At 44.0% G+C, this 23250-nt stretch overlaps 1 protein-coding gene across 1 annotated transcript in view; it reads left to right on the top strand.

Annotated features, from left to right (window-relative positions):
* Positions 1 to 23250, top strand: part of LOC111158828 (protoheme IX farnesyltransferase, mitochondrial) — a 129005-nt gene that overhangs the window by 22353 nt on the left and 83402 nt on the right. The window contains 1 exon segment of the mRNA XM_022521109.1: positions 8916 to 9040. Within this exon segment, the coding sequence (XP_022376817.1) occupies positions 8916 to 9040 (125 nt within the window).

Genomic DNA, 23250 nt, shown 5'->3' with positions numbered 1-23250 from the left:
TACTTGTGATCTCTGTCAAATAAATAAATAAAATCTTTAAAAAAAAAAAACTATTTCTAAAAGAGTCTTTATGCTAAAAAGTTGTCTTGAACGCCTAGAATAATGACGTAGCCGGCATAATTGCGTAACTAAATCACTAGGGGTAAACGAAATTTTTCCATGCAAAAGACGATCATGATGCATTAATAGAGGTTTGTCTGTGCATTTGGGTCCTGATACAAAGTGAACAAGCAAGCAAGCCCATTTTATTGCCCTGCTACGTGTGTAGCAAAAAAAAAAAAAATTCAAATGTGGATTAAACACTAAATCCTGTCAAAATCCAAATGGCACTTTAAATGAGCAATAATCTTAATTCTTTATTTGAAAGGTTTATCATAAAACAGCTGCTGTCTGGTTAGTGACACTTCAACAGTATTGAGGTGAAACTGAGAAAAAGCTCAACTAACCATCCCTTCTTGCCAAACTCATATTTCAAAAGACATGGTTTCACTTAAAAGTTTAATATGCATCTGTTATATGGAAAAGTTTTCCAATTAATCACAAACACTGTAAAGTCTTGTTTATTAAGTATAGTAAGAAGAAATAGTTCTTTATTGAAAAGGGGGGGAAAACCCCAACATAGGATGACAGAGTAGAAAAGCTTAGAGGGTTCAAGGAAAAACTAATTGAAAGAACAGTCGTGGGATCTCATTCAGTGTTGCATTATTAACTTAGATATAAACAGGTTTTATTTATGTATTTATTTAAACAGACCTGATAGATATTTCATTTCCCTTTTCTGAATGCTGACTAGAAATGCAAACCAAATGCTTCCTGGTGAATTGCCTTGGGGACCACACGTAAATGTTTCATTTTGGTAACAGTATTGCCCAATCAATTTGAAGTATGAGTTTTAATTTGGTCCTAGGATTTTTTGGATCAGCTTTGGTTGTTAACTAAATGGGAAGAAAGACAGAGGGAAACAGGAAGGCCCCGTAAGTTCTTAACCTTCGCAGCTGTGTTATTAAAAATTTCTATAAAAAGTCTTATCTTTTAACCAGAAGTGGTTATGGTTTGTAATCAGTTACCCCTGATTGATACCCTTTAATGTAGCTGGGCAAAAGAATACCGTGTCTCTCATCCCCTGACTTTTCATCTGAATTTAGCAGTAAGCAGAAGAATTACCACCTTCTTTGATATGTGGGTTGGTGAAAGCACTGTGTCAAGAGGTTCGCTGAAGCTGCCAAGCCAGGAAGCCTAAAAAACTCATTTACATTAGACATTGAACCATTTGAAGCTTAAGCTGTAAATAGAAATGAAGAGAGAGGAGGAAATCTTCACTACAGCTATTAAGTAAAAACTACACGCTCATTTTAAAATCAGAAAAGACTTAATTCCTGCCTCTTAATTAAGTTACATCCTTTTGAACCTTGGGATCAGCTAACAAAACTGATTCCATTGCTTGGACACACACAGGAGCAAATCCACGTACAGGTTCATTAACTGCCTGTTCTTGTCAGCTTTGTTACGTGCAAGAAGTTTACAGAGAATGTGTCTCAGGTTTGTAGGATTTGGATCCCAGTGTTGCACGGTATCTGCTTTCAGGGATAATGAGATATAATAGATCACAAGGATAATTTGAAATCTATAGAGAATCTCAAACTCTCATTTAGCTGGGGGTTTTAATCTTTTGACTAAATCTTTTACCAGAGTTGATAATTATCCAAATTGATTTATTGGAATTTTGTTTTTCACTTAATTCTTTAGGAGCCCATGCTTTTAAAAAAAAAAAGTGAGATTTTAAAAGAGATAAAATCAGTTTGTAGCTGACCAATTTTCTAATACCATCCTTGTAGTTATTTTTAACTAATGATCTTGGGAAATAAAATGCTTTCATTATGCTTATGCTCAGAGAACAGTAGTTCTTAGAGAATTGAGCCTTTAAAAAAATACCTTCCTTCCTCCCTCCCTCCCTCTCTCTCATTCTCTTCCTCTTCCTTCTTTCATTCTTTTTTCCTTTTTCTTTTTCTTTCCTTTCCATTTCTCTTCTCTTTTCTTTTTTCTTTTTTTCTGTCGTGCACGTACGTATATTTATAATGTGTATACTATTGTGTATAAATGTCATGTATGGCAGAAAAATGAAGAGTTATTTGTAAATGAAATTCATATGCTCTTATACCAATGCACTGTGTTCATAAAGTGTGTTCTAAAATAATTAAAGTGAAAGTTCTCATCGTTTCTTCCCATGTCCCTGAGTTATTCACACCCTCCTTTTCTTTCTTTCTTTTTTTTTTTTGGAAGTGCCATGTTTCCGAGGTTTAAATACAAGCAGTTTGGCACTGTAAAGTGCTTCACAAACATAAGTTTTGTTTTTTACCATTATCGTTTTTAATCCACACTGATGAAAGGACTGGTCTCCGGTCACTCCCCTAGAGCCACAGAGAAGTAACCGGGCTCACAACATAGAGGCACACAGAGCTTGTAGGCAATGCTTTGTTGTCTCTAGAAGTTCCTTACGGCACCGCTTTGAAGTCTAAGCTTAGTGGCCAGAGACATATTTCACCTAGAATTCTAGAAACCACATTCTGAGAATTACTAAGAGCGCCACTCACTAAGTCCTAACTTGCTGGACATTGTGCTGAGTGATTTTGCTACCATGAAACACAAGTGTGTCTCTTAAATGTGTCACATGGCGTGGACAGGAGTGCAGAAGTCAAGGGTTGTTGGTCCCTAGGGACACTTAGCTTGGGGAAACCAAGATGGTGGGATCATTGCATTTGGGTGATTGAAAGATTGTGCTGAGAGAGGGATCCTTCGGTGTCGCTCGAGGAGAGAGAAACGACAGGGAGGTATTTTTCAAGGAAGCAGATTTCTCTTGGTCTGAAGAGAACTGTCCAACAGCTAGAGCTCTTCTGTACAGAACGGGGGAATAACTTCCCATCCCCAGATTTGGAGGTAGCATCCATCTGATAGGTAGTCCTGGGGTTCTGAGATCAGGACAGAGAATAATGCCAGTTACCCAAAGTTCCCTTTGACCTTAATTTAAGGTTGTATTATTCTTCAAGTTAGCTCCTTGCTATAAACACTCAACATCCTGTGCCAGAGCCTTCTGGCAGAACTCCTAGGCAGTTTCCATTAGGGGCTTTTGCTTTCTTCCAGCCTGGTGGGACAGGTGTACTCGTGACTGTGTCAGAATAAATATATGTTATACAGAACATAAGTAAGAACTTCTCTCTGGAGAAGGCAGGCAGACAAGAGAACATATTTGTCGACCCCGTGAATGATAGGCTCTGGAAGAAGGAGGCCCTGTTGGGTCCTAGGACAGGCCTTGTGGTTCGGAAGAGATGGGTGGGGTTGCCGCTGAGCTGAGCTTGGGCAGAATAGTCAGGACTGCCTATATCCTAAGCCACTGCCAGAGGGCTTTGCATGGGGTGCTTGTGGTTGGTTCACTGGCAGGAATGGTGGTGGGGCAGGGTTCCTCCTTGTCTTCCTTCCAGAGCCATCCCAAGGCTTGCCATCCAGTGCCCCGCTCTGGGCTTCTGTTGGATGGGTCACGCCTCATTGGGAGCATTGATTTTATGTTTACATGTAAAGGGACAGAATATGAGATTACCAAATAAAATATAATTTCAAGTGTTATTAATGAAAGAATATATTACACTCACTTTTAATGAGATCCTGGTGTTGCAGAATGATTCCACATAATGAATCCCAGGAAATCAATGAAAACTTTAATTACAGTTGTGTGAGAATATTGCTTTGGTCAATTTTACTTATTCAGTTTATCAATCCTTTCTGCCTTCCTCTTTCTTTAAATAAATTGCCTTGATGAAGTAAGTATAAATGCATTCTTTGTTAGAGTTTCATGTTTTTTAAGAAACGTGTTACAAAATGCAGATTTCCTCCTCAATAATAATAATCCCAATCAGTTTTTCGTGGACATTACAATGTGTGCAATTTTAAATAAGGCAGTCTTTCTATTTTGTAAACTACGTCATTGTTAGGTCTTACTAAAACAGTCCTTTCCCTCTGTCAGTTTTTTGGCAAACCACCTTCTGTCTCTTTTCAACTTAGGAGTTGACCCATTAGTCAAAATCTGATGTGCTTTCTGTATCGTTCATTCCTCAGTCAAACTCTGGGGCAAATAAAAAGAAAAACAAGATACTTCCTCCTCTGAATTAATAGTTTTATTTTCATGTAGCTACAGTCCCTTTCTGGTTCTTAACAAAGTGAACGTAATTCTCACAGCATTTTTATTTTTGACAGTTTAGTGATTATGAGATATGGTCATATCCACTACAGTGGAATTAGCTCTTTCTTCTTAATTGTTTATAAAACACAGTACAAAATGTGGATGTGGATATTGAGAGATAGCTAAAGTTATTTTGGGGACTCTGGAATTTACTAATTACATACTGAAAACGTTACTGTGCATTTTCTGTGCTCTTTTAACTACCATAGTTGTTTATAAATAGTCTACTTTGGGTTTAAGTTCAAGGCTTTAACATAGAGTCAGGCATTATTTTAGGGGACCCAGGCGGCTCAGTCGGTGAAGCGTCTGACCCATGATCTCAGCTCAAGTCAGGATCTCAGGGTCGTGAGATCGAGCCCCACATCGGGCTCTGCGCTTAGCTGGGAATCTGCTTGAGATGCTCTCTCCCTTTCTGCCTTGCCCTTCCCTGCTGCACTCTCCTTCTCACTCTCTCAAATAAATAAGTAAAAGTAAAAAAAAAAAAGAAGAAGAAGAAAAGGAATTATTTCAACTGATTGGCTCCGTGGGTGGAAACAATTTACTTAGTTCATTTTGAGAGGGAAAGCCCTGCTTTCTCCTTTCCTTCCGGTTCTGCCAGGGATACCATCAACCTGTCTTCCTGGTGGTTCAGTTGAGAAGTAGCCTGGGTGTTAACAGACTTTTCTTCCAGTCCGGGCTTGTCACCACACACGGTGACATGTGAGGAGTTGCCTGACCTCTCTGGAGAGCTCTTGAGTTGCGCAGAAAGCAAGATGACTCATTCTGGGACACCGACCTGTCCACGAGGCTTGGTGACTGGTGATGGCTTCTATCTATAAAGATTGAAAAAGCCTCTTCCCAGAGGGGAGCTGTTCTGCGTATTCTGAAAGGAGTTTTGTTTGCTCTGAAATAGGTGCTATCCTTAGGAATCATTACATAGATACAGGGATGGCTCAGTGGGCCGTGAAGTGAGGGGCCGTTCTTTCCCCATCACACGCGGGTGAAATGTCCTTTCCTTGCGCCTGCGACGGCTGTGTGCGAGCCTGGGGTCACGTGGTATTTTCTTCTGGGTGCAAGGCTCCATGCGGCTGTCCTCTAGTCTGCACTTGGGTGAAATTACTGTACTTCTGCTCGTGGTACTATACGTGGACCAGAGCAGTGCACACTTTCTGGCCCAGGCCAGCCTCTTTTCTCCTGTTTGCCTTCAGCTCCTAATCTTCCGCTTGTTTCTCTGGAACCTTTTATCAAAACCCACGTGCTCGTTCCTGTACTTTCCCTGCTACCTGCTTTACACGGTGCCTCTGTCCTCTGTGCTGGAGGGAGATCTCCCAGGAGATGTGGATGCACACCACATTTGGGGACGACGTCGTTAAAGGAGGGACCTGTTGGCCAAAGGACACGTTCAAGTGACCGTCTACACACATGTACCCAAGTCACCTTTGCACCTTGTCATTGAGCCCCATCAAAGAAATACAGAAATGCCAAGAAACCTGTGCCCTGTCTAGGCCTTAGGGGCTTGTCCATATGGTAAAACAACAGAGAGTTTTCTGTGTGCTGCTGCTGAGACTAGATAGAAGGGCGTGCCAACCAATTCCTGACCATTGGGTGGAGCTGCCAGTTTCCCGACCATTTCTTGTTAATGTCAGCAGCGGTGGCCTTGGTCCCTCCACTGCACCTCTTCCTCCTGGTTCGTGTCTCATGATGTTCTTTGTGTCTGACACTGTTTCCTTTTCCCCCATCTGTGAGGTTGTGACGTTTTTAAAAAAGATTTTCATTATTTATTAGAGAGAGAGAGAGCACACAAGCTGGGGGAGGGCAGAAGGAAAGAAACTCAAGCAGACTCCCCAGTGAGCACGGAGCCCCACGGGGACTCAGTCTCACGACCCTGAGATCAGAGCCTGAATGGAAATCAAGAGTCAGACACTGAACCAGCCAAGCCAGCCAGGCACCCTGACGTTCTGACATTTTTATACACTTCTTACCACCGCACTCCGTTGATTGATCTCATCTGTTCCCTCGAGCCCAGCCATGGTCTCTGGGCAAGTGACTCAAGAGCCTTGCTCTCTCTCCTGACTCCCCGGTCCCTTTCCTGACCTCCAGTTTCATCTTCCGTCCTATTGCTGTACATTTTTACATGGATATCCTCTGGTTCTTCAAAAGCAGCACATTTTCCTAAGACCGTCCAGCTCCGTCACCTTTCCCTGGACGGACTTCTTTCTGTTAATGTCACACTTCTTCTCCAGGTCACCTGGGGTGCGGCACTTTACCTTTCCTCCTTTTTGGTGGTTATTTTGTTTTGTCTTTCTCCTGCTCGCAGTTACCAAGTCCTAATAAGTGACCCGATCAGAGTATCCCTTATATCTATTTGAGTCCCCTTTTACTACCTGTAGTCCGAGGGGGTTAAGGGTAAAGCCTTTCCAGTCATTTCTCCAGTGTCCACTGCTTGTAGGCTGACCTTCCAGGGATAGGGCACATCCTTGTCTTGGGCTGGCAGTGACTCTCCTGCCAACCAGACGACATGCAAACTACCCAGCTTGAGGCTCTGCTGTCTGGCAGCCACCCCTCTTCCTACCCAACTCCTTCCTTTGGACCTAGCATAACGGTAGCCCTGAAAATCTAGTGGTGAACCACGCAGTCTGCTCCTGCCCGAAGGAGTATCTGGGGAGGGCCTCCCTAAGAAGTCCTATTTGAGGGGCGCCTGGGTGGCTCAGTCGGTTAAACGTCCGACTCTTGATTTCGGCTCAGGTCCTGATCTCAGGGGTGTGAGATCAAGCCCCACTTCGGGCTTGGTGCTGAACGTGGAGCCTGCTTGGGTTTCTCCCTCTCCCTCTACCTCTCCCTGTCTGCACCCTTGTCTCGCTCCCCTACGCCCATCCCCCCACCCCCCACTCCTGTGCTCACTCTCTCTCTCAAAAGAAAAAAAGAAGTCCTATTTGAGATAAGATCTGAAGGCTATGGAAGGGGGCAGGAACCCACAGACAAGAAAGCCTGGCCTGCTTATAGAGCAGAAGGCCCTCCCAATGGAGAACAGTGCATAGACTAGAGAGAGGTATGAGATGTATCCATGCGGCAGAAGAAAGAGTTTGCCTTTTAGTCCAGGTGTAGTGTCAAGGACTTTCGAAGCAGAGTGATATGATTGGCTTATATTTTTTAAATATCACTTGGTGAATGCGTGGGTGGTTCAGTCTGCTAAGTGTCTGCCTTTGGCTCAGGTCATGGTCCCAGGGTCCTGGGATCGAGCCCCGTGTCAGGCTCCCTGCTCATCAGGGAGTCTGCTTCTCCCTCTGCCTCTGCCTGCCGCTCCCCCTGCTTGTGCTGTCTCTCTCTCTGACAAATAGATAAACGAAATCTAAAAAATTAAATATCATTTGGGAGAGAGGGGCAAGGTGGAAGCAAGGAGACCACTTAGGGGACAAGCTCTTGCCGTTGTCCAGACAAGATAATAGCTTGGACTAGATGACATGTTTCTCAGCCTCAGCCCTATTGACATTTTGAGCCAGAGAATTCTTTGTTGTGGGGGTCTGTCCTTTGTGCCAGAGGATGTCAGAGTCATCCCCGGCCAGTGTCTGACCACCTCCAAGTGTGACAACCAAGTATGTCTCCAGACATTACCGAAGGTCCCCAGGGGCAGAACCACCCCAGGCTGTGAGTCAGTGGGCCTGATGGTGGCAGTAGAGGTGGGTTTGAAACCGACAGTACTCACAGTCAACGGGAGCAGGGCAAGAGATGAGGGACTCAGTAGTGCTTCCTACATGTTTGGTCTGAAATCCTGGCTGATGGCGTCAGATTACTTTAGACTCCTGACACTGGTCTCTCTTGCCCCCGTGCCTGTTCTTGGAACTGTCCAGCCACCCTTGATGTCCAACCATCCTACCATTCTCCTCCTTTTCTTACCTCCCCTCCTGCAGGTCCAGCTTCAGTGCCATCTTCTTGAAGTCTTCTCCAGTCAGCCCACCACTGGTGATCTTTTCCCAGTGAATTTCTACAGTCCTGTATCATATCACCCCTAGACACTTTCTGGGTCCGTCAGCTTCTATAAACCCCCCCCCCCCCCGGGAAAGAAGGACGAGGCCCTCAGGGAGGGAGCAGCGTTGACGGATGCCTGAATTACATGGCTTTGCTTCTGTCTCTCTGTTCTCACTGGTGGCTGTAGGATTATCATCTCCCTCTGTTCATCATCTAACCGTAATCTGGACCCCAGAACTACTTCTTTTACAGGTGAGCCTCTGCTCAGATGGTCTGGAATTGTCACAGAATTGGGACACTTACTATATGCTGCCCTGTATTAGAATTAGTGATGTATGACTGTCATCTCCCCGTCAAACAAAGTGCCTGAGAGCAGGAAGGAGCTGTTACATACCTTTATCCCATAAACTGCCTGATGCCCAGCACAGTACTGATGACAAATTCAGTATTCAGTAAATGTTTGTTGAATGAATAAGTGAATGATTGGATCTGGAACTTTTTTTTTTTTACTCTTGAGTATAATGGCACTAAAGGAAAATTAGCACTTTTCTATCATGAACACATATAATTTTGATAATCAGAAAAAAATTTTAAATTGTTTATAATGATAGAGGATTAGCCTGTAGTCTGTGTCACTGCTGAAATGGATTGGCTTGTAAGGAAGAGGGCTTGGTTTTTGGCATTTATGGTCTGGAGCGGGCTCCGGTGATGAGATGTCTGCTCTGTTTCTATCTTGCAGCTCTGGTCGTCAGCACCACTTCAGCCGGATTTGCGCTGGCCCCAGGACCTTTTGACTGGTCCTGCTTCCTGCTTACTTCTCTGGGCACAGGCCTTGCGTCCTGTGCTGCCAACTCCATCAATCAGGTCAGTGGGTCACTTTTCAGCTCGATCGTGATATTATTGCTTTTTCCTAGACGGTAATATTATCACATTTTTTTAAAAAAGACTTCTCCAAACCACATACGCAAATGGAGAGGTTCCAGGAACTTGGGACACTGCATCTCTTGGAGAGGTCTCTGGGGGACAGAGCTGATCTGTCTCATCTCTTGAAGTGAATGGTTTTGGGGGAGAGAGCAGTCGTGTATTTGCTTCAACTGATGGGAGTCCCTGGGTTAGAAGCGTTTCAGAGCCGCCTGACTTTCTGTTCTCATCCGTTTCCGGCACATTCCCCTGAGCTTATCATTTTCTGTGTTCTTCTTTCTTTGGTTTGATTTGTTAGCACTTGTTTACATACACAAAAGTGTACTTTTTTTTTTAAGATTGATTTATTTCTTTCGGGGTAGGGGGCGGGCAGAGGGAGAGAGAGAATCCCAAGCAGACTTCCCGCTGAGCATGGAGCCCGATACAGAGTTTGATCGAACGACTCTGAGATCATGACCCGAGCCGAAACCAAGAGTCGGACGCTCAATCGACTGTGCCACACAGGTGCCCCAACAATGTATTTTAAACAAGGATATCCAGCTTTTTAAAAAATCAGTAATTCAATATTCAGTAAAAGTGGTGTATAGAATCACAGAATATATTAAAAAATTAATGAGCGTATTATTTTTAATGCATCCTTTTGTCCCCCTTTTATTTTACACATCAAAATAATTTTCTATAAATTAGTTCTTCCCTACCCCCCCACTAAGCCTGGTCACTGTGGTGTGTGCCCCCACGTATCCTTTGTCATCGGATACCAGAGTGAAGAAGTCTTGGCTTAAACTTAGGGAAAGTCTTTTCCATCACCAGAACACCCAGGAGGAGTTGGCCCAGTTTTAAAACAGGAACTCAGCTTATGAGCAGGAAAACAGCGTGGCCGAGCGGATGATATCATTTGGTATTCTGTAAAATGTGAGAATTTTAATTTGATGATTCCTCGGATCATTCTGCTTTCACAGTGTATTATCAGCTGTTCGGGGAGGGATCAGTCTATTTCAAATAAGGTTTATTTTTTTTGTTACCGTTTTTGTTTCTTTTTTTAATGTCCAGACAGTCTTACAGGGAGATCCAACCCATCCTGCCACACTCCAAATGTACCGTCCCAGCTCGTAAACCACGGTGCGGTTCTTCCAAGCCGTTCTTCCTTCTGCTCCCCTCCCTTGTTGCTTGGCCAAGGGAAGAATCCTGGCTTCACAGTGAACATGTTTTTAATGAAATTTTGAATATAAAGCAATACAAGCAAAGTGGATTTGTGTTGCTATTTCGGGTTTATTTTTCAAAACATTTTTAAAATTACTACTTTTATTTAGTTATAAATTTAGGTCATAAGAGTAAGCCAGAAACACATTTTAGCTTTCAGGCCCCTTTTTTCTGTTGAAGAGCTGTACTTATCCTTGAGATATTAACTGCTGTCTCCTGCTTAAATTAAATAGATTTAAATACAAATTTAAAGTAAAATTACAGACATTTAGAAAAATAGCAGCAACTAACTCATAAGCACCAAATGGTTCAGAAATCCCCAAACAGTACAAAAAATAATACAGAGTTGCCTTGAGTTTGCTGCCCTCCCCCTCCCATCCCCCACCCTTTAAAAAAAAGGTAGTTCAAGATTTTATCATGGAAAAAAAGTCTGTCACTAGCAAGAAAATATCTACAGAGAAAAACACGGAATGAATTACATTTAGGCAGAAATTTCCAGAAACTGAACATAAGCTAAGGTGTTAGAAATTTTAAAAGTTTAGGGGCGCCTGGGCGGCTCAGTGGGTTAAGCTTCTGCCTTCAACTTGGTTCATGGTCTCAGGGTCCTGGGATCGAGGCCCACATCCGACTCTCTGCTCAGCGGGGAGCCTGCTTCCGCCCCTCTCTCTGCCTGCTTCTCTGCCTACTTGGGATCTCCGTCTGTCAAATAAATAAATAAAATCTTTTTTAAAAATACAGTTTAAATGCGTTTGGCTGCTTTGTTTTATCATCAGTAGGAAGTGTATTTGCTGACTTAGGGTGACCTAGGGTGTGTCCGTCTCAAACTGCTGAGAAGAACCAGACTACGGGATGGGATTCTTTCTGGAACCGACACATCGCATTGTCTGCCTCTTCTGTTAGCATTTCCTTCTTAGGCTGGCTCCTGCGCTCACGCAGCTCTCCTGTTCTTTCTTCCTCTGGAACACTTCTACGTCCTCCTCCACGGTCGCTCGTCCTCCCCAGGCGTCTTCAGTCACATGGGCCCTTAACTTCTTCATCTTCTTCTTCATCTTCTTCATCTTCTCGGGTACCTCACTTGGGTGCCTCCTTCCACTTGCCCTGGGCTCCAGTTCCCTTTGGAAACATCACAATACTTAAACATCTTAATGATCACCGTCATTGTTGAATCCCACTGTTATTATGGTATCAGTAACCTTCCCAAATTACAGTATTTTCTCAATTTTGTTGGAAGGATTTTAGTTCTAGTATTATGAAGCAGTTACATAAAATTAAAGGAAGGCAAGAACATTTTCATTAGGGCCTTTAATTAGTATAAGCAAAACAAAGAGCACTGGACAGCAAACCTTTAATTGGGTTTTGAATAGCAGTTAGATAAAGAAATAGTCGTTGGTGAAGGCAAGAGCTTCCCATTTTTTTAGGGAGCTGACATCCAACTTAAAAAATGCCTATATGTGGTTGGTATGGATAAAAGTGTTTCAGCTTCTGAGTTCTATGGGAAAAAAAATTTCTTTCTGTCTGCATTTATAAAAGGATTCGAATAACATTTCTTGTTTTTTTAAATACTTCTTTTAGCTCTTCTTAGCTCTGAGTGCTGCTTCTTTGGACCCTACTTCTGTGATCTCTCTGTGAAAGTAGGAAAAATAAAGCTCTGGAAAACAATTCCTACATTTGTTTTAAGGGGAGAAAAGGAGCTTCAGCTTCTAATTTATGAAATAATGACTAGTGTAGTGTATAAATACATATATATGTGTGTGTGTGTGTGTGTGTGTGTGTGTGTGTATGCATGTATATGGAAACCACTAACATTAAATGTAAGAAGGAATTACATTCATGTTTTGTAATATATACGCATGCCTCATTTGAAACCATAGCGAGGCCTGAAAGCAGGTGTGCCTTCAAAGGATGAAAGCCATCCATAAAATTTAGCAACTGAAAGATAAAATGTGATAAATGGCTTGGACTGATCAAATCTAAGAAACAAGCGACTCACAGTGAAAATCTGAGTAAATTCAAGTGGAATGAATTAAAAAAAAATTGAAAAAGATAAGACTTGTCAGAAAATTTTCAGCGTAATTGAGTATCGGACATAGTAGATATTGTTATAATAAATTGTATTTGCGATTATTTTACTTACGTTACATGGAGATGATTTTTCTGTTTTAGAGGTTAGGAGTGGATGTCAATAATACATTTCTGCAGGGTCCATTTCATTGGTGATCTGCTGTTCCCCCGATGGACGCGCCCCCACTTTCTCAATCTGTTGTCGCAGCTTCGGGCTTCCGAAGCCTCCGCACTCACCTCTGAGTGTTTTCAGAGGACGAGGTAGTAGAAGAGACATGGATGAGGTGAGGGCTGGCACCCAAAACATATATGGGACTAATTGCACTTGGAATGGAGGGTCTTAACAAAGTAACAAATTGTTGACATTCGTACAGTGTTTTAGAGCTTATGAAGCATATTTACAGAAATTATTATTTAAACCTTACTACCCTGTGAGGCAGGTGGCATTACTGACATTTCTATTTGCAAAACATTCTGTTTTGCCTTTGAATTATTGTTCTTTTTAAAATTTATTTGTTAATATTTATTTGTTAATAATAAGTATTAACAAATTAATATAAACAAATAAATTATTAACACACAGAGGGAGAGGGAGAAGCAGACTCCCCGCTGAGCTGGGGGCCCAACACAGGGCTCGATCCCAGGACCCTGACTCATTATTGAAGCCAAAGGCAGCTGCGTAACCCATTAAGACACCCAGGCGCCCCTGAATTATTCTTTTTAAAAGCAACATTTAAAGAAATGTGTTACGCAAATAATGTTTCCATTGCAGGTTAGTGAAAAAATATAAATAAGCAAAAATAACAATAACATTCTTTATTTTATTTCCCTTTATTTCCCTTGTACCAGGCACTGCTCTGCATTTCAGAGTTACAGCAGAGGACAAGCGCATACCTCTGGCTTTGTGGTGCTTATATCCCCCTGCCTAGATAGACTCACTTGTTAAATTTTCATTTTTTTATTGTAGGCTTTTTTTTTTGACACAAACAATCTCTACATATATATTAATTTCTCACAGAAGTGATTTATGTGTATAATACATATAGCTTCTATATGTCTTCTCCTTTAAATAATGTATCATAAACATTTTCCAATGTCAATATTCACTGTAACATGATTGTATATAGGTATATAGTGATTTATTTAATCAGTCTCTCCTTATTTGATGTTTTAGGGATTTCTACATTTTTGCCCACATAAATAATGCTGAGCCAAAATTCTCATAGCTCAATATTTGAATGTGTCCTTAACTAAAGTCTTGTGTTAAAAGATATGTGGCTTTTAAAATAAACAGGTAAGGGGCATGTGGGTGGTTCAGTCAGTTAAGCGTTCGATTCTCGATTGGCGGCTCAGGTCGTGATCTCAGGGTCGTGAGATCGAGCCCCACGTTGGGTTCTGCACTCAGCATTGGGAGTCTGCTTGAGAGTCTCACTCACCCTCCCTCTGTCCCCACTCTCTCTCTCTCTGAAGAGAGCTTTAAAAAAAAAAAAAAAGTTAAAAAGTTAAAATCAGACAAGCTATGTGCTGCAAGTGCGGAGAAATTCCTTCCCAGAAGGTCTTCTCTTTGTGCGTGTGCTTGGTTTTAAATCACTGTATGCTTCCAGATGGCACGTGTGAAGGGCTTACCGCTGACCCTGCAAGTTAGGAGGTCTGGGCCAGGTTTGTAGGGAACCTTAGGTGCATCTTTTTAGTTCAAGTTGTTCTGATGACTTAGGAGGTAGAGTTGTTTTGGGGGGGTGGGGGGGGTTTAATGTCTGTCGGCCATTTGTGTTCCCCGGTACCCTCCGATGTGTGCCGATCGGATTATTAACTCTTTGTCGGGTAGGTCTGGATACGTTCTCCAGTTTTCATCTGAAGTGCAGACGTTTCGTATGTTTGTGCCGGCAGAGCTTTTCATTTTTCACATAGGGATTCTCAGCCTTGGCGCTCTTGGCCAGCGTGGGTTGGCCGACTTTGTTGTGAGGGGCTGTCCTGTGCCTCGGGGGCTGTCGCCTGGCATCCCTGGTTTTTACCCACTGGCTGGTATGAGCAGCACACCCCTGAGTTGTGACAAGTGAACATGTCTTCAGACGTTGCCAAATATTCCCTGGGGACCAATGTTGCCTCTTATTGAGAACCACTGATTTCTCCTTTTGATTTCGCTCTTAGGTCTTTACCCAAGATCCTGGCTCCAACTTCTGCCTCAGGCGTTCTCCGGCTCACATTTGCGTGGACTACCCACTGATAGCTGCGGCGACCATATGTCCTGGTTTATGCTTGTGTTCCTGGCACAGTTACTAATAATGCCCCCCTTTCCCCTCCACTGTTCCAGTTTGGACAAGAAATTATAGGGGTTCTGTTCATAGCCCACCTGTGCCTTCAATCTTTCACTCGAAACGAGAGGTGGTAAAAGCAACTTTGTTCTCAAAGGTCTGGCCTTGGGTTCTGGCTTTCGTCCTCTCGCGTGTGCGGACTGGACAAGTGGGGGTGTCCTCGCTGCAGGCCAGGCCTCCAGGCCCACCTCTCCTTCAGCATTTCCCTAGTCACAGGCAGGATCCACTGCTGGGCGGAACTATGGAGCTGCGTGAGCACACAGAAAAGGGAGCTTAAAGACTCTTCTCCTCCACTGTTCCTCTGTAAGTCGTTCAGGAATGTTGGCGATTTCCTTTGGGTCTGATCTGTTTCATTTCTACAGTACCCCCAGCAGGTACTGCTTGCATGGTTATCCTTGATGGCCAGACAGCTGGTTCCCTAGGTGGGCAGCCTGACCATTGGCAGTGTCCTCCCCACGTGGAGTCAGAGTCCGTGTCCTTAGAGCCCCAGCCTGTTGCTCACGGTTCCTGTCTCTGGGAAAGCTCCGTGTGTCTTCTCCATGTGATGGCACTTTGAAGCTCTTGCTCTCTAACCACGGTTAATAGGCACCTGTGACCTCACTGTGTAATTCTTCATCTATATCTCTTTCCTGGAGAACTCTCAACGTTGAGACCAATGATTGCGACTTATTTATGCTGTACACCCAGCACTTCATCCCCACAAGCATATAGCAGGCCAGTAGGGTGAAATTCCCAAGGGAGGCATGTTGGGAATAAAGCAAAATGGATGGGGGAAGCAGGGGAAAGTAGCAGGAAGTGTTCATCATAACCACAATCGCAGCTAACACTTTGCACTTGCCATATGCCAAGTAACGTTCTAAGCATTTTACATTAGCTCATCTCCTTAAGTCTGGGTTCATAGGATTCCCACCCCCTCCACCGGCTTTTTTGTAAGATCAAATAAACGATGAATGAATTCATACCCTAGACTTAGCTGTAAGAACCACTGATGTTCTCAGGGACTTTATTTTGGAGAAAATTACAAGAAAGGCACAAAACCTAAGTAGACTTTCAGATCTGCGAGGTAGGTTATAATTAGAAAGTAAAGCTGATAAGGGTATGTTATCTCTAGGATCTAGTGTCTCTGGGAATGTTGAAGAGTTTTTATGAAAGGAAATGAAGGAGATCAAGAGGTGTGAATGAAGCAAGGTCAGGAAGAGACGTGTCTCTTTGTTTGATACTGACAGTAGTTGAGAGACTTTTCATGGCTGAAATAAAGTAAAAAGGAAGGGCTTTGGATAAAAAGCTCTGAATTATAGGGTGGGTAGGGCCACAGAAAATTCACAGCCTTTTAAACTCTGAAAGGAAAAACAGATAAAGATTTTTCTGTTTTCCCAGTGAATGTGAGATTAATATCTAATGCGTCTTTCTCCATTCTCCCTTTCTGTGATGTCTCTTTTGTTTTGACTGTGCAGTCTGCCTTGAGCGATAAGAATTGACTTTCATCTTCCCCGTTGAACAAACGTGGTTATTAAACTCCGTGGCGTGTTCTAGGAGACTAAGACTGATGTTAGCAAACACCGGTGATGCGATTCATAGAACATCCTATGTTAAGAAAAATCAGTATGAGAAATACACTTTTCCTCCGAATGTTGTGATTTGTTTGGCTTTGATGTTTTCACCGATGGACAACTCGCATTCGTTCGGTGGTCTCTGAAGTCTGTGCCTTGTGGCTTACTCAGATGCTTCAAATTAGCTACTGCACTAGATCAGATCTGTCTAGAGTCTTTGAATAACACGTGGGAAAGAGTCTCCCACGAAATATGTTTTTCATATAAGGCAAGTGATCAGCATTACTGAACAATGTCCAAAAGAAAACGCATTTTAAATGCGGAGTCTCTTTTCCTGAATTTATATAACCCCAAATAGTTCCTGAATTGCATTTGATTCCCCTCCCTGGAATGATCCGTCTAAGTAGAGTGAGTCTGGCCGGCACTGGTGTCCAGATCCAAAATAACTCTAGGTGCAGTTTTGCCAGCAGACGCAGAGAGGACGATGATGTGAACATGTGTTTGTAGATAGTATTTTGTCATTTATACGCCACATTAGCGGGCCGTTATCTAATTCATCTTATTTATTTCGCTTCTTATGGCATCTCCGTGAGGTGGCATTTATTCCGGCGTCGCAGAGGAATACAGTGAGGCTTCGTGATGCCGCTGATCATGCGTCTGAAAATGGTCAAATTGGGAGCAGAACCCACGGGCCGTGGTGGACTTCCAGGTTCACTGCGTCCTCCCAGTTGAAATGCCCTGGTCCAGGCACCACTTCAGAATCGGGTTATTCCCCTTCCTTCTACCAGGCTGACTGCGGACATCCTTGCTATCAAGTGCTAAAGGGGAACGTGTCTTAGTGACCTGGTAGTACAGCCATCCGTCATCCTAGTGGAAGAGTTAGAGCACTTGGCCTTCGGAAAGCTAAGTGCTCAATTAACGTTGTTCTCAATACTATTAATGTGAACGTGTGGTCTGTGTCTAGCCCGTATCCCCCACGCTGTCAGAATCCGACTATCCATCCGCTGTCTGCAGTGAGGGTCTCAAGGCAGAGAATGGGAGGGGAAGATGTGTTTCCCGAATGGACTGAGAGAGACTTGGGTTCTGCTGCAAACTGTATTATGTGTGTGTGCTCATGAATATACACACACAGTTCTTTCGAGTGTGTATTTACCTGTATTTCAAATACTTCTCATTTGAAAGTGCGGCTCCCATTTCGCAGGTGCTGTGGAATGGTGTAGTCAGTTCTGGTAAATTGAAGAAGTGCTGGTAGAAATGGTTCACGAATCAGCAATGTTTAACTGAGACGTAATGGAAATAATACCAATTGGGATTTTCGGAGTTATGATTCTTGGCTTGTGTCTCTGGGTAGTGTGTCATGATTAGACCTGGTTTGGGGGACTCGGAGACTTGCCCCCTTCCTGGATGTCTCCATGTTGTTCCCACATGAAATCAAGCTGAGTTTCTTCCCACGTGACCTCTCTCTTTTTTCTTTTTTGTTTTCTTTCTTCCTTCCTTTCTTTCTCTCTCTCTTTCTTTCTAAATATTTATTTGTCAGAGAAAACATGAGCACGAGTGGCAGGCAGAGGCAGAGAGAGAGGGAGACGCAGACTCCCCACCGAGCAGGGAGCCCGATGAGGGACTTGATCTCAGAACCTGGGATCACGACCCAAACAGAAGGCAGACACCCAACCGACTGAGTCACCCAGGCATCCCTCTTTCTTCCTTTCTTTCTTCCTTTCTTTTTCTTTCTTTCTTTCTTTCGTCTGTCTTCAGTACTGTTTTGCCTTTCCCAATAGTCCGTTCATCTGACTCCCAGTAGCCTGTTTCCTGCTGCGAACTGCAGACTGCCCCCCACCCCATTCTCTAGATTAGGGGGACTCCCCGCTGACTGAGGGCTGCTGACATGGATTCAAAGCTGACTGTGTGGCCGGTCCCCTGGAGACTTGTACGTTACCTTATTTCATACGCACTCCCCTTACCTTCCTGACAAACTGCTTTTAAGGTTTAATACCTGATAAATTTTGATGCCTTGATATTCATACTGTAGAGTTAGAGACCTTTGATGGTTCTGAATTCCCTGCTGAGCTCCCGGACACTTGAAAGGAGCAGGAATAGGACTCGGGGTTTCTGGGACGGATAGTGAAGCAGATTCTTCTCCCCATGCTCTTTAACCCAGCCCAGCTTTGGGGAATTCTTTGTGTGGCTATTTCTGGCCCCAGACTGCTTCAGGTGAGCAATTAGATCTTGAAAAGTTGTGTGTAAGTGGTTAAGTAAGTTCTAAAAATTCACATTTTCATGACCACCCAGTCCTGTCTTACTGATTTTCTAAGAAGTTTTAGAAAATATTGTTTGGCAAGAAGGGGAAATTACTTACCTGTGTGATTAATCTTAAGGAAAATTTCACTGTGTCATTTCCTTCAGATCCTATGCCAGATTTCTCCCAGAAGCAATGATCACGGAGGGAACAAAGAAATTCTAAAGGATCTGAATGATGGAATGTAGAGATAGGATGAAACAAAAGGGAAAATTTGGTAGTTAATAAGATTTATGTATACTTGTAATCTAGAGTGTCCTTATGCCTTAAAATTTATGGTGCAACCTTAAAATATTAAGATAACGTACAGGTTTAGCTTTAATTCCAACTGAGGTTCCTTTTGGACTAGAAGACATTTACCTGCTAACTTGTAAGAAAGAAAACTAACACTAAAATAAAAATCTGGTAATGTATCTGAGTAACGCCATTCTAGTATTGCTTTTGGCACACGTACGGTCGATGGTCTAGAACGTGCTGTTGTTCACACTGCTGTCGCGAGACAGACCAAGTGACAAGGGTTAACCAGAGCTGCGTGTCATTTCCGCGGGCGGCTTGCTGAAGCTCCGTGCATAAGGGTCCGTCCCCTGAAGTTACCCTTGTCCTCTCTTAACTGAAGCTAATTGGGATTAAACCATAAAGATACCTAAAGGCCAGATTCTTAGACCTTGTAAAAATACAGAAGATGCCGAGCGTGGATTCCTGCCACGATTTTTACTCTCTTGAGTGAAGGATCAAGTGAGTGGCAGAAGAGGTTATTTAAAGAAGCACACAGTTAACCTGTCCCAGGTTAGGCAGCCCCCTGATTCAAGGTCCAACGTGTTTTTTTGCAAGAAGGGCAAAGGTCGATAAGTCTTTCAGCAGGAAGATACTCAGCTGTTGCAAATATCTCTAGGGTAAGTAAAGTGAGGTTATACTTAAAAAAAAAAAAAAGTCCCTTTTCATAAGTACTTGTTGAACATTCAGGCTTGAAGACATGGCCTTTGAAAGACAGGAAAATGTGACTGGACGAGTTCTCACTTGTACAGAATTTTGTTTATTCTCTGTAGCTCAGGTTGAAATCACTGAGGCAGGGGAAGCTGTTGAAATCGTTTACCTGCCTGTTGAAAGAAAGTTCGATATGCCTGGGACCAGAAAACAAGACGTCATTAAAGTGGCAGAAAGTGCTGATGCTATGCGGTCGTCCTTTTCCTCAAAGTTATTTGCGGAAAGACCCTCACACATTTATTGATGACTTTTGCTAGTGATGGAAAGATGGAAAGATCTGTCCTTGCCCTAGCTCCCAGCTAGTAGAGCAAGACGGACATACAGGTAAGTACAATAAAACAATTAAATATGTTGGTACTGCAGTAGAAACAGGTGGTTCAACGTCCAGAGGAGGGCATAGGGGATGCTCGTTTCTACCTGTGGAGGTCAGGAAGGCTTCACAGAGAAGGCACCGGAGTCTCAGAAGGAAGGTTAGGTGGGTGTTTGTCAGGGAGGTATATGTGAGAGGAGAACTTTCCAGGCAGAGAGAACATCATGAGGAAAGACCCAGCGGATGTGAGATTGTATGAGTAGGAGACCATTTGGGCACCTGTATACTTTACAGTGTAGCAGAAACATAAAGCCCACAGTGCTGGTGATACTGCCAGAGATTTGGCTAAAGAAGTTAGGGGGCATGACATAAAGGGCCTCGCATGCCTTGCTACGCATCCAGACTTACCCTGTAAGGATTGGGCGGCCATTGGTAGGCGTTAATAAGGACATAACACAACCCATGGCTTTCTGTTACTCTAAGGATAGAGAAGACTGTCCTAATGTTGACCACACACTCTGCGTGGCCTGTTTCTTCCCCAGCCTCTCCTCCTTCCACTGCCCACACCTTAGATCACAGAGTCTGCCTGGATCTCTGCTAAAATGTCATCCAAACAACAAGCGTTTCCTGAGCACCTGGTATGTGTCAGGCACTGTGCTGGGCACGCTGATACGTCGCTTCCCTTGTGTTTTTTTTACATAGAACAGCAAGAGTTGGGCAATGGGGGCACCTGGGTGGTTCAGTCAGTTAAGCGTCTGCCTTCCGCTCAGGTCATGATCCTGGGGTCCAGGGATCAAGCCCCACATGGGGCTCCTTGCTCAGCCAGGAGTCTGCTGATCCCTATCCCTCTGCCTGCTGCTCCCCTCTCTCACTCTCTCTCTGTTGAATGAATAAATAAAATCTTAAAAAAAAAAAGAAGAGTTGCACAATAAATATATTAAGAACATATAAGGCAGGTACAGGACTATGTAGAAAGTAAAAACAGATCCTGTTTCCAACTGCAAGCATTGATCTCAGCTGTCCTACAGTGCCTTGCATGTGAAGGTGCTCAATAAATATTTGAACTGGGGAAAAAAAAAAAAAGTAAAAACAGTACAACCGTATCGGGGTCCTCACAGACTTGCTGACCCCCTGACCACGCAGCTTCCTTTTGTCATGCTTTGCACAGTTTCAGGTGGACATCGGGTGATCCATTATAAGCTCAGCGAGTGCAGGGAGCTGCTCGGACGGAGTCCAGTAAGGACTGGCGGTCCAGGACAGCCTCAAGGCAGGGTCTGTGTCTGCCCCTTATTCGCCCTGTGACTTTGGACAGTTGACTTAATCTGGCCTGACAGATGAGGTTGGTGACGAAATGATAACACTGAGTTCTTAGAGAAGGATCTGGTCCTTAGTAAGCACGCAGTTAATGTTAATTATTATTGCTATATATTAATAAACATTTATCGAATGAAGAATGATGGGGGGAATCGGCTCTGTCTCCAAATCGGTTTAGGCATTGTGTAAACCAAGCCGGAGGAGAGCCCGCTTCAGATAACAAAGTGGGTAAGACCCTGAGAGCCCGAGGGGCACCATCAGGAGAGACGCAGAGTCAAAAGGGGCCACTCGTTGATTGGGTGTCCGTCCCAGTGAGGAGAGGACAGGTGGAGGCGATGTCGGACGTGGGTGGAATGCATCCCATGAGACAGGGAATCGGGAGAAGGAGTGAGTCTTGGCAAGGAAATAATCATTCAGCTTGGATTTGAGGGCCGGGCTCCGGGTTTGCTGTGCTCTCTCCCAGTGTATCCAGGTGGAGATGAGTCGAGCCCTTCGTGGATCCAGCAGATTTTGCAGGGGATGGAGACAACAAGCGTGCGGAGGGCTGCCCCAGAAAGCGGCTGATTGGCAGACAGAGGAGCCTGAATGAGTGGGGGGCAGGGGAAGCGGTACAGAGTGAAGGATAGTCGAGAGGATGGGCCCCCTGGGGCCGCAGTGGTGTTTTCTGTGATGGGAAAATAGAGATACTGAAGTGGAATGAAGGTTGTGGCACAGGAATGCGGATGGGTGAGCTTAGAATAAAACCCGCGTCCTTACCTGTGGGTGCTTCGGCCTCGGCCTCTGTTTGTTTCCCTCTGGCACCCTGCTCTCCCTGCACCAGCGGGGCCTGCTTCCTTGCCAGCCCCCAGCCTCTCGAGGACTCTCCCACCGCACCATCTTGGCAGTCCCTGTGCCCTCTGCCTGCTCCTTCCCCTCTCTTCTCCCGTCCCTCTCTTCTGGCATATTCTTTCTGGTTGTTGTCTATTTCCTAGAATGTCAGCACCTCGAGAGCAGAGACCTGGGTTTATCCATTGTTGGTCCCCTAGAATGTTGTGCCTAGAAAATGGTCTGAAACACAGTAGGAGTCCAGCGTATGAAGGAATGAATCCGTGAGTCATGACTGTTGCCCGTTGTTTGGTGGAAGAAATAGGCATCAGTCAAAAAAAATCACACAGATGCCTGTCCAGTTATAACTATGGTGAGTGGTGTGCACTGTGGCACCCAGAGGGGACACCTGACCTCTCCAGACGGGGAGGAAGGGTCAGGTTTGATGCTGGCTGGAAGACCAGCCTGGAGACCCGTGCATGGCCCTCACTGCTCACTTCGTTCTTCCTGTCTACGGTTTCCTGCGTGGGGAGGGAGTTCCCTGGGCCCGGATCTAGGGATCTAGCCAGGCCTCTCCCCTCCCACCCGCCTTAGGCTACTGAGTTTCTAGGGCTGTAATTGCGTTTGCAAGAAGCATCTTGCTGGAAAGTGATTATAGGGAAGCCTTAGAAACGAGATTTTTTTTTTTTTTCTGAAGCCATTGCCTGGTCACAAGGAACTCCTTTTAGTCCCCAAGGTGACTTTTTCCATTTTCAGAGACACATGCTCTCGGCTCTCTTCCTCACCTGTTTTAGGGCTGCATGGTGGTCTTGAATTGGAGCGCGGGCACAGCAAGGGAGCTGCCGTGTGATTGGTCCAGATCAGTGCAGACCCCATGTTGCTGGAAACTTCGCTTCCCCAGGACAAGCTGGACACTTGGATTTTCATGTGAAATTTCCTGAGTTTTAAGTGTTAAATGTTGGCTCAACAATGACAAAATTTGCCTAGAGGACACCCCCCATTCCTCCCCCAAACATACACACTCAAGCCATTGAAATAGGATACATAATTTATATAGTATCGTCTAACCCAAATTTTTTAAAAAGGAAGATCTATCTTCTGAGAACAGAATTTTTAATGATTTTAAATAACGAAATCATGGTTTTCTCTCCTCATTTTCACCACGCTGAGAAAAGCAAGGCGCAGAATATCTCAGTAGCTAACTTAGAATGAAGCTGTGGGTGCTGAATTGTACTTTGAGGATTAAGCTGCTGGCTTTCTTGGCCATGTGTGGCTTCTCGAGCGGTACCATGAAGGAGCTCATTATTTTTAAATTAAAAAGG

This window comes from Enhydra lutris, unplaced genomic scaffold, assembly GCF_002288905.1.
Source record: "Enhydra lutris kenyoni isolate GAN:26980312 unplaced genomic scaffold, ASM228890v2 scaffoldscaffold63, whole genome shotgun sequence".
Taxonomy (NCBI): Eukaryota; Metazoa; Chordata; class Mammalia; order Carnivora; family Mustelidae; genus Enhydra; species Enhydra lutris.
Note: the sequence above shows the minus strand (reverse complement) of the source record. Positions and strands in the feature narration are given on the sequence as shown.